A 16,394-nucleotide genomic window follows, 5' to 3' on the forward strand; every position below is an offset into this window, starting at 1 on the left:
TATATATATATAATTAATCCTCAGAACAGCTCTGTAAAGTTATTAAAATTTTATTATTTTATAGATTAAAAGATTGAGAAATTTTCACAAGATTACACAGCTTGTAAATAGCGGAGCTAGAATTTTAACCTAAGCAGTTGAGCCTGTTGTTTCTTTGATACTGTAACTAGTTCATCTTCAAATTCCCTTCTTTCTAGGAGTAATTATAAAATATATGATGTTTAAATGAATGCAAAGTTTTCTTAATGGTACATGTCTTGGCATCAGTGTTGGAACTCACAGGTGTGGTTCACATTTGTTTGTTTCTTTGTTTGAACCTGCAGCTTTTTTCAAAATGTGGGGATTCAGGGATGGCTAACTTTCCTTGGCATATCCTACACATTTGAAACGGAAATGCTTGATGTAACTGAATTCCCCATCAGGCCCATCTGGTTATCCCATGTAGATGAAGACTTAATTTAAATTGCATGTTTCCTATTAGTTAATTTAAGCTAATAGAATTTCAATTTTTTAAGTTTAAACCTTGTTGTTTCCTTTAGGATGGAGTCTACTTTTAATTCCTTGAGCTTCTTGAACTGGCCTCTTCCTCCCTGGTTTTTGATCTAAAATCATTAATTACCATAGCAGTGCCAAAATTAAAAAAAAAAAATTATCTCAATAGTCATGATTCTGAAAATCTTTATGCATTTTGATTAACATATGTATAATCTTGTGGTATTGCTGTATGTGACCAGAAGTTTATTTTTGTATTGAATCTATTATTTCCTCATTTCTGTCATTTTAAAACTAAAAAAAGTTTCTGTATAACAATTTGAAAGATCTTTTTATGTACCTTTAGTTTCCTTCCAAAAACCTTTCATGGCAGATAAAAGTCATTTTTAAAACCTATTCCCCATAAAAAATGCTGAGAACAGGTAGATTATATTTCATTTAAATCAAGTTATTAAGAAAACCAATCAAATAGAATTTATAATGGAAATTAAAACTGAATTTACTATTACCCAGCAACAGAAGGATCCATTTCTTCATTTTTGGATCACATTTCCTTAGAGAACATAATTACTCTTAATTTTTAAAAAGATGCCTTTATTAGTTTGAAAGGTTTTCATGTTCATTAGGTAAATTAGAAAAGCTTTAGAAAAAGAAGGGAAACATCAAGTAGAAAACATCTTATTGACCTAACAGAACATTTTAAAATGCCACTGAGGGTTTGCTGATGTTCTTTAACACCTGTGTAATAATGTTGCCCTTTAAATGGAACTGGTTAAATTTTCAAAGCTGTGTTCTGGGATTTTGCCATTTGATGTCCATTAATATCAATTGGAATATGTGGCCAAATCCCTGTGTACCACTTTGAAACTTTACCCCTTAGTGTTAATGATAGTCTTCTAACAGTGCAGTTAGAAATAAATTATTTATCTGCTTAGCACAAATTTCCTTTACTCTCTAGGGTCAACTGAATAAGAAAAAAAAAAAAAAGAATCCCAATATTTCTTTATTGCTTCAAAGTAACATGTGTGTAAAGGAGCCATCAACTTAGTATATATTGAACATGTCATTTATATTATGCCAGGATAGCTATATGTCTGTCTAAAAGATTCAAGTTACAAATTCCCTAAAAATGCTTTCTTCTAACCTTTACTCTCAAAATTTCTTTTTAGTATAGCTGAAGATATGTTTTTACAAGTATGTGTGTGTGTGTTCTTTCCATGCATCCTCCTGTCCACTGTGTTCACCTTTTTCAATGATTAAAACATTCAGACTAAGAAGAAGTCACTGCTAAATATTTTAAAATAGAAATAGGGTTTTGATGTTCAGTTTCTAAATGGCCCTAACTTACTGCCTTGTATTTAAATGTCAGTTATGGAATTTCGAAGTTTCAGCATTGAATGTTCTTGCCTAAGAATACTAATATCCAGAGGAAGATATTTTTAGGTTTGGGAGCACCAAGTAGTCATTTCCACAAACATTTTGGTGTTGAATGCAAAAGCATTAGTTACACATAAATTCAGTTTCATCTGAAATGAACAAGATGAAAAGAAAACCACCGATTTTATTTTTTTAATTATTTTTATGTTTTTTTAAAAATTTATTTCTGTTTACTTACTTACTCTTGGCTATGCTGGGTCTTCATTGATGTGAGGGCTTGTCTCTGCTGCTGCTAAGTCACTTCGGTCGTGTCCGACTCTGTGTGACCCCATAGACGGCAGCCCACCAGGCTCCCCCTCCCTGGGATTCTCCAGGCAAGAACCCTGGAGTGGGTTGCCAGTGACTAAGGGCTGCCCTGTAGTTGTGGTGTGCAGACTTCTCATTGCAGCACACGGGCTCAGTAGTTGTGGCTCCTAGGCTCTAGTGCACAGGCTCAATAGTTACGGCACACGAGCTTAGTTGCTCCTCGGCATGTGGGATCTTCGTGGATCGAGGATAGAATTCATGTCTCCTGCATTGGCAGGTGGATTCTTTACCACTGAGTGACCAAGGAAGCCCAATCACTGATTTTAATGAAAGCTCTTTGTGCTTCCTTAATGGGAACACCAATAAATACATACTGAGAATACTGGTAAAGATGCTGGTGAAGGTGGACAGGATGCCAAAGGACTCACCACCAAAGACTTGTTTTACCTTTCACTTGTTTAGTTGTTTGTGGAGGTATGGTTGAGGCAATGCCACATTCTTGCACAAAAGAAACTACTTTTACTTCAGAAAATGCCTTTAAGGGGCCATTGACTTATGAGTGTACATCAGAAATATTAAATTATATAGCTATATTGTGAGAACATTAATTTACTCCAGATTGTGTTAACCCTTGAGAGTCTAAGCAGCCTTATAAAGTGTAATCATGTGAAATATGACCTAAAAATGTCTTCTGTCCATCCCTGCAGCTTTTATTACGCTTAGCAAATAATGTATTGGTAATGTTTGGTTAAATAATGTATAAAAAATCAAATATACACTCTCTAATTACTGAATTCTAGTCAATTCTCTTTAACTTGGTTAAAAATTTCTAACATATGAAAAATTAGATTAGGCTCACTGTGTTTCGTCAGATTTGGGAAAATACATGTAAAGTGCAATATGGAATCTGTAAGTTCATCAGCACCTTACTTGTTTTGCAGTATCTCGATTCACACCAGCTGCTTTATACTTCGTGGAAACATAACAGAGCTGTATGTCTATTTATGCACTGTATGTGATTGTTTTTCTTTTACAAAATCTGCCATTCCTTGTTCTTTCTCAAACAGATGCTTGAGTGTTCCATACGATCTTTTACATGGTACTATATATCAAATTGTAGTATGTATGTATTTTATGCAGGAGTTTGCATTGCTCTACCCACTTGCCTAACATTCCTGCATGCAATAATAGCATCAAAGTCCTTAAAATAAGAATCTATCCATTTATAAATGAACATACTTTGAAACATAGCAATGTTTCTGTTTTGCATACTCATATATCTTAAGTAGAGATGAAATTGAATTTTGTCTAGTACAACACTGCCGTCACACAGTAGTGTTATAAGGCGATATGCTCAAGTGGTCAATACTCTAACCCCTGATCACCCTTATTTTCCATAGGCATAGCCATCAGACCTATCGCTTTGAGAGCTGTGACCTCCATTGCTCGTGCTTTGCCTGGATTTCCCATTTTGGCCACTGGTGGAATTGACTCAGCTGAGAGTGGTCTTCAGTTTCTCCACAGTGGTGCTTCAGTGCTCCAGGTAGTACTTGTGTTTGTCTGTCCCTTCATAAAACTCCATCTAACAAATAAAGGGTAAATTATGTGACAACAAATATGTTCTTGTAGGGTCTCTTAAGAAAGAATCCTTGTGGGATCAAACTGGGTGGCACTTACTAAGTTTCTGTTATGAGTTGAGAACAACCCTGAGGTTCATTTCCTATCATTTCCTATCCTTTTAAGAACTTATAAACCCTCTATTTTTTAAACATATTTGTGCACCTGTATGTTTCTAAAATAAATGGGATCAGGTACCAACATGCATACTGTGCTACTGGATAAAAACCAAATACATGAGGAAACCTGGATGAAAGCAAAATGTTGACTGGAAAATAAAAGAAGCTGAAGGTAAGGCCAATGCAAAGTCTCTGCTGTATGGTACTGTAAGGATTAACAAAAGTGACTCTGAACTTCCTGGTAGCCAAAGCAAAGAAATCGCAGTTTTTCAAAATATAGAAATAAATAAGTTGTGTACCTTCTTGTGATATAAAGCTGAAGGAGATTTTTTCATTGTTTTCATAAAAGGATACTCTGAGATGTAGTGCATCATACTCTTATTGCTGCTGCTGCTGCTAAGTCACTTCAGTCGTGTCCGACTCTGTGTGACCCCATAGACAACAGCCCACCAGGCTCCCCCGTCCCTGGGATTCTCCAGCCAAGAACACTGGAGTGGGTTGCCATTTCCTTCTCCAATGCATGAAAGTGAAAAGTGAAAGTGAAGTCGCTCAGTTGTGTCTGACTCTTAGTGACCCCATGGACTACAACCCACCAAGCTCCTCCATCCATGGGATTTCCCAGGCAAGAGTACTGGACTGGGTTGCCATTGCCTTCTCCATACTCTTATTAACCCTCTACAAATAACTTAGAAATCACTTTATTTTTTATTAATTATATACTTCTTTTTACATTATAATCTTGTTCAGTGTAGATGCAATACAGTGCCTCCGCATTTTATAGTATAAGCATTACTCTCAGGGGCCAGATATGCAGATTTCAGTGATGTGATGTGAACCAAAGGTAAAATTTTTCACATTACAAGTAGGCTGTGACTTCTGAGGTAATATTCCTTTAATATGGCTTCTTACTACCTAGCATTGATGGTAATTGGGGAGCAGAGTGTTTAGCATCACTTATATTCTCTGGCAAGAATGTGAAGTGTAAAATAATGTGTTGCCAATTTGACAATTGGAATCAACTTCCCATTATGAAATATAAAGTGAAAACAATGTATATCAAAATGTTAATGGAGGCAGACTTCTGCTTCCAAGAAGATGGAGTAGATGTAATTTTTCCTATGCTTCTGAATTTTATATATAAATTAACATAAAGAGACTCTGAAATGTGAGGAGAAGGCAGTCTGGCTAGGAATCTCAGGACCCAAGTCACAACAGAGTGGAGAGTTTCCTGGGTTTTCTTTTTGCCTCATATATCCAGACTTGGATCCAAAGAAGCCAGCAACAGGAAAACAACAACAGGGGTAGACCAAAAAAAAAAAAAAAAAGTATATATATATATATATATATATATATATATACACACACACACACACATATATATATACCCTTTGTAGCTAGAGAACCAAGAAAGGGCAACCTAGCAGACAGAAAACTTTTAGACCATGACTGCTCTACTCCAGCCAAATACTGCAGCTAAAACCTGCAGTGCCAAACCTGTCCACACAAACAAAGTACAAGCATGAATCTTAGACTTCCTGTCTCAGGAGGCTGTAACAAGGCACTTAGCATTGCCTATGGGCAGTAATGATCCCCCACATGTTGGAGGCATGGTCTTCCACCCCACTGACAGTGATGAGGTATCCCTTTTCCTCCCCTTTGGGACACTGTCAGAGGAAGTCTAATGAGGAATTAGGACTTTTATCACCACCCAGTGGTAACAAGGCCACTCTGTCTCTCCCACCACAGTTCCCTGGTGTCAGAGGAGGCCTAGTGGGGAGCCAGATCTACTATCCTATCCTGGAAGTAACATGGAGAATGTCCTTCAGAGTCAATGGGGGTCAAGTAGGGTACCTGGGCAGTAAAGAGGCAGCAACCTCCCCCTCCCCTGACAGAATGGTATCCAGAAAAGCCAGCTAAAACTGGTTTAAATAAGATGAAGAATATCTTAACATAGTACTCAAAATGTCAGTGTTTCGACTGAAAATCACTCATCATACCAAGACCCAGGAAGATCTCAAGGTGAATGGTAAAAGACAATTAATAGATGCCAATACCAAGCTAACAGAGATTTAGAGTGATCTGATGAAGATTTTGAAATCAGTCATCATAAAATTTCTCTAACATGGCGATTACAAGCATGCCTGAAACAAATGGAAAATATGGAAGGTCTCAAAAAATAGAGGATATAAAGTACTTCAGTACTGAAAAAATGAAAACTTCAGTACTGAAAAATACAATAGCAAATGCAAAAGTCAGTTGACATGCTCAACAGAAGAATGGGGAGGACAGAGAAATAATCAGTGAAATGGAAGATAGAGAAGTAGAAATTAACCAATCTGAAAAAGAGAGAGAAAAAAGACTGAAAGGGAAAAAATGGGCAGAGTATCAAGGAACTGAGGGAGTACAGCAAAAGATCTAATATTCATGTTATCAGAATGCCAGAGGAGAGATCAAGGAAAGAGGGGATGAAAAGGAAATAACATCTGAAAACTTTTCAATTTTTGAAAGAGACATAAACTTACAAGATTCAATAAGTTCAGTTCAGTTCAGGTGCTCAGTCGTGTCTGACTCTTTGCGATCCCATGAATCGCAGCACACCAGGCCTCCCTGTTCATCACCAACTCCCGGAGTTCACTCAGACTCAAGTCCATCGAGTCAGTGATGCCATCCAGCCATCTCATCCCCTGTTGTCCCCTTCTCCTCCTGCCCTCAATCCCTCCCAGCATCAGAGTCTTTTCCAATGAGTCAACTCTTCGCATGAGGTGGCCAAAGTACTGGAGTTTCAGCTTTAGCATCGTTCCTTCCAAAGAAATCCTAGGGCTGATGTCCTTCAGAATGGACTGGTTGGATCTCCTTGCAGTCCAAGGGACTCTCAAGAGTCTTCTCCAACACCACAGTTCAAAAGCATCAATTCTTTGGCGCTCAGCCTTCTTCACAGTCCAACTCTCACATCCATACATGACCACAGGAAAAACCATAGCCTTGACTGGATGGACCTTTGTTGGCAAAGTAATGTCTCTGCTTTTGAATATGCTATCTAGGTTGGTCATAACTTTCCTTCCAAGGAGTAAGCATCTTTTAATTTCATGGCTGCAGTCACCATCTGCAGTGATTTTGGAGCCCCAAAAAATAAAGTCTGACACTGTTTCCACTGTTTCCCCATCTATTTCCCATGAAGTGATAGGACCAGATGCCATGATCTTCGTTTTCTGAATGTTGAGCTTTAAGCCCACTTTTTCACTCTCCACTTTCACTTTCATCAAGAGGCTTTTGAGTTCCTCTTCACTTTCTGCCATAAGGGTGGTGTCATCTGCATATCTGAGGTTATTGATATTTCTCCCAGCAATCTTGATTCCAGCTTGTGTTTCTTCCAGTCCAGCATTTCTCATGATGTACTCAATAACTCAAGAAGTTATCAAATCCCAAATTTGAGAGGCATAAAGAAATCTATAGCAAAACATATCATCATCATACTTCTGAAAACTAAAGACAAACAACCCCTTGAAAACAAGAAAATCATGATATTTTACTTATAAGGAACAAAAAATTCTAATGACAATAGATTTCTCATCCAAAACCATGAAGTCCAGAAAGTGGGACAAAAGTTTTCAGTTGTTGAAAGAAAAGAGCAACCCGGAATCCTATTTCCTTCCTTCAAGAAAGATAAAACAAAACATTAATTCAAGAAATACCAAGAATTTATTTCCAGGAAGCATAACTCAAAGAATGATGGAAGAAGTTCCTTAAGAAAAAGAAAAATTATGAAAGAAGGTACTTTGGGGCATGAGAAAGGAAGAAAGAATACAGAGCAGATATCCAGATGTGTAAATACAATGCAGATACATGAATATAGAAAGTGCTGTGTGTCCTCATAAAAACATGTGGTGAAAGAATCACTCAAATTGCAGTTTCTGCTTGGGCTCATCTGGGATTGAAAAGCAAAGAATCATTCAAACTTCCTGAAGAAAATGAAGCCTATATTGTATAATATTTATGAATGCAGACAGGAACTACAAGAACCAATGGGGCAGTTCTCTACCCAGAGAGGGCAGAGACCTTTTCCACCTCTCTTTTGTGAGCCATGTGATTTTTCCCAAAAGGAATCTATAGTTCTGTCTGTTCCTCTTTAAGACTTATTCCTCATTTCTGCCTCCTCTGAACTGCCTAGCACATGCTCATCATGGGCCATTTTACATAATGGTCTTTCAGTTCCACCTTTTACATGAAATACCTTACCAGCTGAGTATCTATCTCTTGGCTTAGATTTCAAAAGAGGAAATCTGCTTGGCTTAATGTGTCTTTTCATGCCAAGCATCATCATAAAACACTAGTCACCCTGATGTATTGGCTGGTGTATAGCAGAAACACATTAAACATTTGTTGAATGAATTTTTTAAGTGAGTGTGCTTGAGTTGTGATTTTTTTAACAGATTGTGAAGAGGGGATGAGAGGGTCAACATGGTATTAAAAAGTGGCCGCCAAAGTGTTCCTTCAGCTTAGGCTCGGAGACTTGCCAGCTACATAAAATATTGACTCTGAGTTGATGTTATTAGAAATGTAAATTTCCACACATAGTCTTTTACTGGTGTAAAATTGCAGGTTATGTATCAATTATATGTCATTATGGACATCACCAGATGGTCAACACCGAAATCAGATTGATTATATTCTTTGCAGCCAAAGATGGAGAAGCTCTATATAGGCAGCAAAAACAAGACCGGGAGCTGACTGTGGCTCAGATCATGAACTCCTTATTGGCAAATTCAGACTTAAATTGAAGAAAGTAGGGAAAACCACTAGACCATTCAGGTATGACCTAAGTCAAATCCCTAACGACTATACAGTGGAAGTGAGAAATAGATTTAAGGGACTAGGTCTCATAGACAGAATGCCTGATGAAATATGGACAGAGGTTCATGACATTATACAGGAGACAGGGAACAAGACCATCCCCCAAAAAAGAAATGCATAAAAGCAAAATGGCTGTCTGAGAAGACCTTACAAATAGCTGTAAAAAGAAGAGAAGCAAAAAGCAAAGGAAAAAAGATATACCCATTTGAATGCAGAGTTCCAAAGAATAGCAAGGAGAGATAAGAAAGCCTTCCTCAGTGATCAGTGCAAAGAAATAGAGGGAAACAATAGAATAAGAAAGACTAGAGATCTCTTCAAGAAAATTAGAGATAACAAGGGAACATTTCATGCAAATATGGGATCAATAAAGGACAGAAATGGTATGGACCTAATAGAAGCAGAAGATATTAAGAGGTGGCAAGAATACACAGAAGAACTGTACAAAAAAGAGCTTCACAACCCAGATAATCACGATGGTGTGATCACTGACCTAGAGCCAGACATCTTGGAATGCTAAGCCAAGTGGGCCTTAGGCAGCATCACTACGAACAAAGCTAATGGAGGTGATGGAATTCCCGTTGACCTATTTCAAATCCTGAAAGATGATGCTCTCAAAGTGCTGCACTCAATATGCCAGCAAATTTGGAAAACTCAGCAGTGGGCACAGGACTGGAAAAAGTCAGTTTTCATTCCAATCCCTAAGAAAGGCAATGCCAAAGAATGCTCAAACTATTCCACAATTGCACTCATCTCACATGCTAGCAAAGTAATGCTTGAAATTACTTATATAGCATGCTGCTATACCTTCTAGATATAATGCTGCCTTTCGATCTGAATTATCTAGTGTAGTGTGTATTAAAAGCCCACTACTCACACGCAGGTAAAGTAATGCTTAAAATTCCCCAAGCCAGTCTTCAGCAATACGTGAACCGTGAACTTCCAGATGTTCAAGCTGGTTTTAGAAAAAGTAAAGGAACCAGAGATCAAATTGCCAACATCCACTGGATCATCAAAAAAGCAAGAGAATTCCAGAAAAACATCTATTTCTGCTTTCTTGACTATGCCAAAGCCTTTGACTGTGTGGATCACAATAAAGTGTGGAAAATTCTGAAAGAGATGGGAATACCAGACCACCTGACCTGCCTCTTGAAAAATTTGAATGCAGGTCAGGAAGCAACAGTTAGAACTAGACATGGAACAACAGACTGGTTCCAAATAGGAAAAGGAGTATGTCAAGGCTATATATTGTCACCCTGCTTTTTAAACTTATATGCAGAGTACATCATGAGAAATGCTGGGCTTGAGGAAACACAAGCTGGAATCAAATTGCCGGGATAAATATCAATTAACCTCAGATATGCAGATGACACCACCCTTATTACAGACAGTGAATAAGAACTAAAGAGCTTCTTGATGAAAGTGAAAGAGAAGAGTAAAAAAAGTTGGCTTAAAGCTCAACATTCAGAATACTAAGATCATGGCATCTTGTCACATCACTTCATGGCAAGTAGATGGAGAAACAGTGTAAACAGTTGCAGACTTTATTTTTTACAGTTCCAAAATCACTGCAGATGGTGTCTGCAGCCATGAAATTAAAAGATGTTTACTTCTTGGAAGAAAAGTTATGACCAACCTAGATAGCATATTGAAAAGCAGAGACATTACTTTGCCAATAAGGTCTATCTAGTCAAGGCTATGGTGTTTCCAGTGGTCATATATGGATGTGAGAGTTGGACTATAAAGAAAGCTGAGCGCTGAAGAATTGATACTTTTGAACTGTGGTGTTGAAGAAGACTCTTGAGAGTCCCTTGGATTGCAAGGAGATCCAACCAGTCCATCCTAAAGGAAATCAGTCCTGAATATTCATTGGAAGGACTGATGTTGAAGCTGAAACTCCAATACTTTGGCCACCTGATGAAAAGACCTGACTCATTTGAAAAGACTCTGTTATTGAGTAAGACTGAAGGTGAGAGGCAAAGGGGACGACAGAGGATGAGCTAGTTAGATGGCATCACCGACTCAATGGACACGAGTTTGAGTAAGCTCCAGGAGTTGGTGATGGACCGGGAGGCCTGGCATGCTGCAGTCCATGGGTCACAAATAGTAAGGCATGACTGAGCGACTGAACTGAACTGATCTGTCATTAGTTTTAGTCATGTTTTTATTCAGCCAGAAAATATTTTTAAACCAATTTTACCTAAAGTGAGAACTAAAATCAGTATTAAGATATATTTAGGACAGTTATGAGTGGGAAAATCCTTGAATTTACAATTTTGACTTGGCATTTGAGTAGGGTGGAAAAGGTATAATATTTCTATATCTCTTCCATTGTAGCTTCTACTTCTTGCTTTGCTAAGTCACTTCAGTTGTGTCCAACTCTGTGCGACCCCCTAGACGGCAGCCCACCAGGCTCCCCCGTCCCTGGGATTCTCCAGGCAAGAACACTGGAGTGGGTTGCCATTTTCTTCTCCAATGCAGGAAAGTGAAAAGTGAAAGTGAAGTCTCTCAGTCGTGTCCGACCCTCAGCATGGACTGCAGCCTACCAGGCTCCTCCATCCATGGGATTTTTCAGGCAGGAGTACTGGAGTGCGGTGCCATTGCCTTCTGACCTGGGTTAATCTAACCTTTCATTTGCTATAGTTCTGGGCTGCTGAATATTATTAGAGAAATTCAGGTAACTCTGCCAATTGAATTTTCTCCAAATTCACAATACTTAATGTCAGCGGGGCCTTGGGTGATTGTAAGCATCAGTTTTTATTCATCTTAAAAAAAAAAACTCCCATTAAATTCCCTCTGGCAAGTTTTGTACACTTCAAGGCCCTAAATCCCTCTGTCATCACCCTCCCATTTTCTGTTGCCATTTCTTCCTTGGCTCTTACTGCCTACTTCATCCTCTTCTCTGGTTCTGTAATATTTCCCTTGAAAAGCTCATCCACTTATATATCTTAAGGTGGACTGCTATGAAATCTATTTTTCTAACTATTTCTACTCAAATGTAAAGTGTGTACTGACAAGACACATTTTTTACAAGACACTGTCATACAAATGACATGTATTTAAATGGCATGATGGTGCTGATACACTGGAGTATAGAAAGAGAAGTAATAGGTACAGAATTGTGATTAAATTAAATTTAATGTCTAAACATTTGATTCTAATATTCTTGATACACATATATAAACTACATAGATAGGTGAATTCACTACTAGAATAAAAAATTATACTCAAAGTAGCAATTTCAAATTCAGTTTTAAATGCATTCAATAACCATGACCTTCTATGTGCCTTTATAAAAAGTACTGACATTTCAAAAATATAATGTTAAAATTTATTTCCTTGGTTTGATAAGTGTGACAGAACATGAATTTCTTGTTAATCAGTACACATCACAGAGAATCATTCATTTATTCATTCAATAAATATTTATTGAGAATCTACATGCCTGCATTCCTATTCTAGGAATTTGGAATACATACTTCTGTGAGTAGAACAAGCAAAAGTTCATTACCTCATGTGGCTTACATTCTAGGGAGGACAAAGATATGATAAATATGGAACATAAGTATATTATCTGGTATGTAAGATGATACATGATGTGAAAAAAGAGAGGCTTCACTGCAAAGGAAACATTTGTATAAACAACTGAAGGTGAGGAATCGGGGAAATTTTTATTGAATAAAAATATTTAGGTTGTAGCATCACTTGCCTAAATTTTTGCTAATTGAGAGTTTAACTGAAATATAAAAAATCACAAAATATTTTAGATCACCTTGCAGTTTATAAATGGAAATTCTTTTAGGGTTTCAGAATTCATTTTAATAGGCAATTTTTTGCTTTTCAAAGTCTGTTACATTTTTAGGAATGTATCATTGGTAAAAAGCCTTCCTGCAATGCAGAAGACCTGGGTCAGGAAGATGCCCTGGAGAAGGGAATGGCAACCAACTCCAGTATTCTTGCCTGGAGAATTCCATGGACAGAGGAGCCTTGCGGGCTCCATGGGGGTCACAAAAAGTTGGACACGACTGGGCGACTTTCACTTTCACCATTTCTCATTGGCACTGTTTATTTCTGTTATCTTATTCTGCAACTTGCTTTGACAAATATTTTAACATTTTAGTGGGAAAATATCCAGTTTATTTTTGTTCAGTTGCTAAGTCATGTCTGACTGTTTGTGACTCTATGGATAACCTTTCTTTAAAAATGCTTCAGTTAATGTTGAATAGAAAAACTAAGCAGTTAGCTAGAGAGTAATTTCAATATTCCAGAGCATTTCCCTGAAACAATTTTGGAGTAAAAGTGACTATTAGAACAGAACAAGATGTAACACATTGGCCAAGAAATAAGGTTCAAAACTGATTATGGGTCTGTATTCTTGGGTAACTGCTCTTATTAGTCAGTCAAGTCAACTAACTTAATTCATTTTTGAACCCCAGTGTCTTGAAATCTTATTTTTCATGTTTTTTGATAGGCTGTCATTAGTTTTAATATGCAAGTTAGATCTATAAAAATTCTAAATGAATATTATTAGTAAATTTCAGATACTGAGTGCTGAAATTTATAAATATTCCTTTGCTAAATTACATTCTCAAACTCTTCATAAACTCTTGCAGTCTTAAATCTTTTGAAGGGCTGCTCTGAAAAAAAGAAGTTTGCTTCTGGATGTCCATGAGTTATTTAGAAAAGGGATAGTAAATAAACAATTTGAATAATTTCCCTTTAAAACAGTTTGAAATGATTATGTTAATAAATTAACCCTGGCTATTTTTTTTTTACTTTTAGTTTAAATCATTTGTCCCAGACTTAGCCTTCAGAATTCTATATCCCCTTCATCTGATTTAAGTGTTAGTCTAAAATTTCTGTTAATAAAAAGCTACTTAGGACTTTCTATTACAACCAAAACCCAGACTGAGTCAGTTGTTTTTAGTGATAAGTTTCATCACAAAATGTTCACTCTCCTCTATTGTATATATATAGAGGATATAAGTACTATACTACCTTTTTTTCCCACTGAATTACTTTGATTTTCTATAATTTAATTTAATTATACTGCCATTACAATTCAATCTCCTAAGGACTTTGATTCAGGACATCAGAAATTATAGGAAGCCATCAGTTCATTCATGTACAATTATGACCTGTGCCTTCATTGAGATTGTATGGGTATTTTTTTTAATCCATTTCTTTTGTGTGGGTTTGTCACTGAAATTAATAGAAAATCCTGAAATACAACAGAAACAGGGAGTGTAGTGGGCATTTGCTGTGAGTCATGGTCAAATGACAGACACTCACTAGAGTTATATAACCAAATCAATTTTTAACAATAATCAGCTACTCTGATGGAGCTAGCTCCAGCTAAATGGAATTTTTTAATGTGATCAAGAGATGTATTATTTTATTGAAACTAGAGGAAAAGAAGTAACTGAAGCAGCATGATGACACTATTTCCACGTGAATGCAGATGCGTAGCAGACATTCTCTCTTGGTCATAATGCACAGGAAGACTTCAGTGCTTCAGCTATTTAAGTTGGGGTTTTTGGATAGTAAAAATTTTGCCTACTGTATTCTAAATTCTTGTTGGGTAAGTGAAAAATATGTTTTTTCAATTATTTTGTGTTTTTTATTTCATCATCGTTCACTTTGAAGTCAGGCTATGGTACCTGAAGGTAGAACAGTTGATACCATTCAAAGTTATTTTAAATGGCATCAGAACTATTTTACATAGCTAGTTAAAATACATATATTAATAGTTTTCTTTCCACTATGCAATTTCTTGTTTCCTAGATTTAATGAGTGTTTCATTTACAATGTTAAGAACAATATGCAAGTAGTTATTTAAAAAGAAACCCTGTATTCTTAGGATAATATATAAGGAAAATATGCTCTTAGTATCCATTCAATGAAACTCAAATTACTGTCAATTATTACATTATTTTTAAACTACTTTAATAGATGGTTTCTTTAATGGAAGAGGTTTTAGTTTTTGAAAAGCATCTTGATTCCAGGGCAGCAATGTTGTTTATAAGTAAATAGAGGAAATTAAATGGAAGCCTGCTAGGCTTTTGAATTATTATATACTCACCACTTGATAGATTAATATCTACATTCAAAAGAAATTAATTGAAATTAAATCTAATCTTTTTGAATGATAGTTTTACTATAAGAAAAAGTAACTATATCACACAATGACTATTTTATGTGAGAAAATAACCATGAATTAGCTAAGATGTTTGCAGATATAGCCATATGAAATTTCTGATCTTGTGTGAAGTTCTTTGACTAAATTTTTTCCTAACTCTGGCCAGATCCTTTATATTGTTCGTTCCTTTTAGCTTTGTATGAAGAGCTTTGGTTAACTACTAGTTTCACTTCTTCATCAAAGAATCTTCATATGTTTGACAAAAAATTTTAAACTACTATTTACCTTTTTATTCTTAAAAAAAATCCCAGTATCTTAGATATTCTTTTTCACATATTATTTTTCAAACATTGTGTTTTCTATGTTGGTTTTCTCTGAATCTTTCCAGTTTATCAGTTTATTATTTGAAATGAACTGTGATTGAATGTAACTAATTTTTAAGTAATCATTTCATAACTTATCCACTCAAATGACTATTAAAAATAGTCACTTGGGAGCTAAAGTATTTTCAATTCCATCAGTAACTACTCTTCATACTTTGAGAATGGATCTCATTTCCTAGAAACAAAGCTAAGGAGAGCCAAGTTGAGTGAACAAAGTTGGTTGTTGAACTGAGTTACATATACAAAATCACAAGTCTCTTTTTCTCTCAGTCTATAAACTGACTTTAATAAACAAGTCCAAAAAGGTGTAACAAAATTATTCAGAGGAGTGCCAACATCCACCAAAGTGATTATTTTGAAGAACCCACCTAATTTAGATGTGCATAATTGTGTATTTGTTTAAAAAATCCACCTTAATATTTTAGAAACTCATTTTGGTACTAAGTTAGGGTTCAGAATTCAGACTGAATAGAGAGTTAGAAAGCATTGCCGCTGCTGCTTAGTAATCACAACTATGTCTCCCATTTAGAAATTTAAAAAATCAATGATAAGTTTAAGGTGTTTGAGAAGTTATAAAGGAAACTTCAGAATCTCTCTTCGGTTCAAGCAACTCCTAATTCACAATTCAGAAACCAGGCTAAGGCCAGATAACCTATGTCTAAACTAGGAGCATGATCAAATTCAGCATTGAGATACAAGATTATGATCAGTTCCACTAAGTAGAAGAATTTTTATCAATTGAATTTGAGACAAACATGAGAAAATCTGGATTTTGTCAGAAGTATTCTGTGCAGATATCTATAAATATTTACTGGATTTTGGCATCTTCCTCTTGCACTTACACTCCTTAAAAAAATGTATCTGATAGAAACTGTTTACTTATATGTTAAAAGTTTGCTCAAGGAATGGAAATCACATCATCAATACTCCCACGTAAAATGCTTTTAGGGGAAACTTTTGAATATTTTATTGTAGACTGTTCAACAAATTGTAATTTCAGATAGAGGACCAAATGGATTTTGGTTTTATCTAAGTTTTTAAAAAATCATTCAAAAGCTTGCCTCTCTAAAAATATGTATCTTTGCATCATGTATGTGTTTTATGGCATAAAAG

The 16,394-nt window shown here is 36.1% G+C and overlaps 1 protein-coding gene across 1 annotated transcript in view; it reads left to right on the forward strand.

Moving 5' to 3' along the window:
- The window catches only part of DPYD (dihydropyrimidine dehydrogenase), a 945,375-nt gene that overhangs the window by 758,269 nt on the left and 170,712 nt on the right, over positions 1-16,394 (forward strand). The window contains exon 19 of the mRNA XM_025289449.3: positions 3,576-3,718. Coding sequence (XP_025145234.1) covers positions 3,576-3,718 — 143 coding nt within the window. The remainder of the gene's footprint in view (positions 1-3,575; positions 3,719-16,394) is intronic.

This window comes from Bubalus bubalis, chromosome 6, assembly GCF_019923935.1.
Source record: "Bubalus bubalis isolate 160015118507 breed Murrah chromosome 6, NDDB_SH_1, whole genome shotgun sequence".
NCBI classification, from domain to species: domain Eukaryota; kingdom Metazoa; phylum Chordata; class Mammalia; order Artiodactyla; family Bovidae; genus Bubalus; species Bubalus bubalis.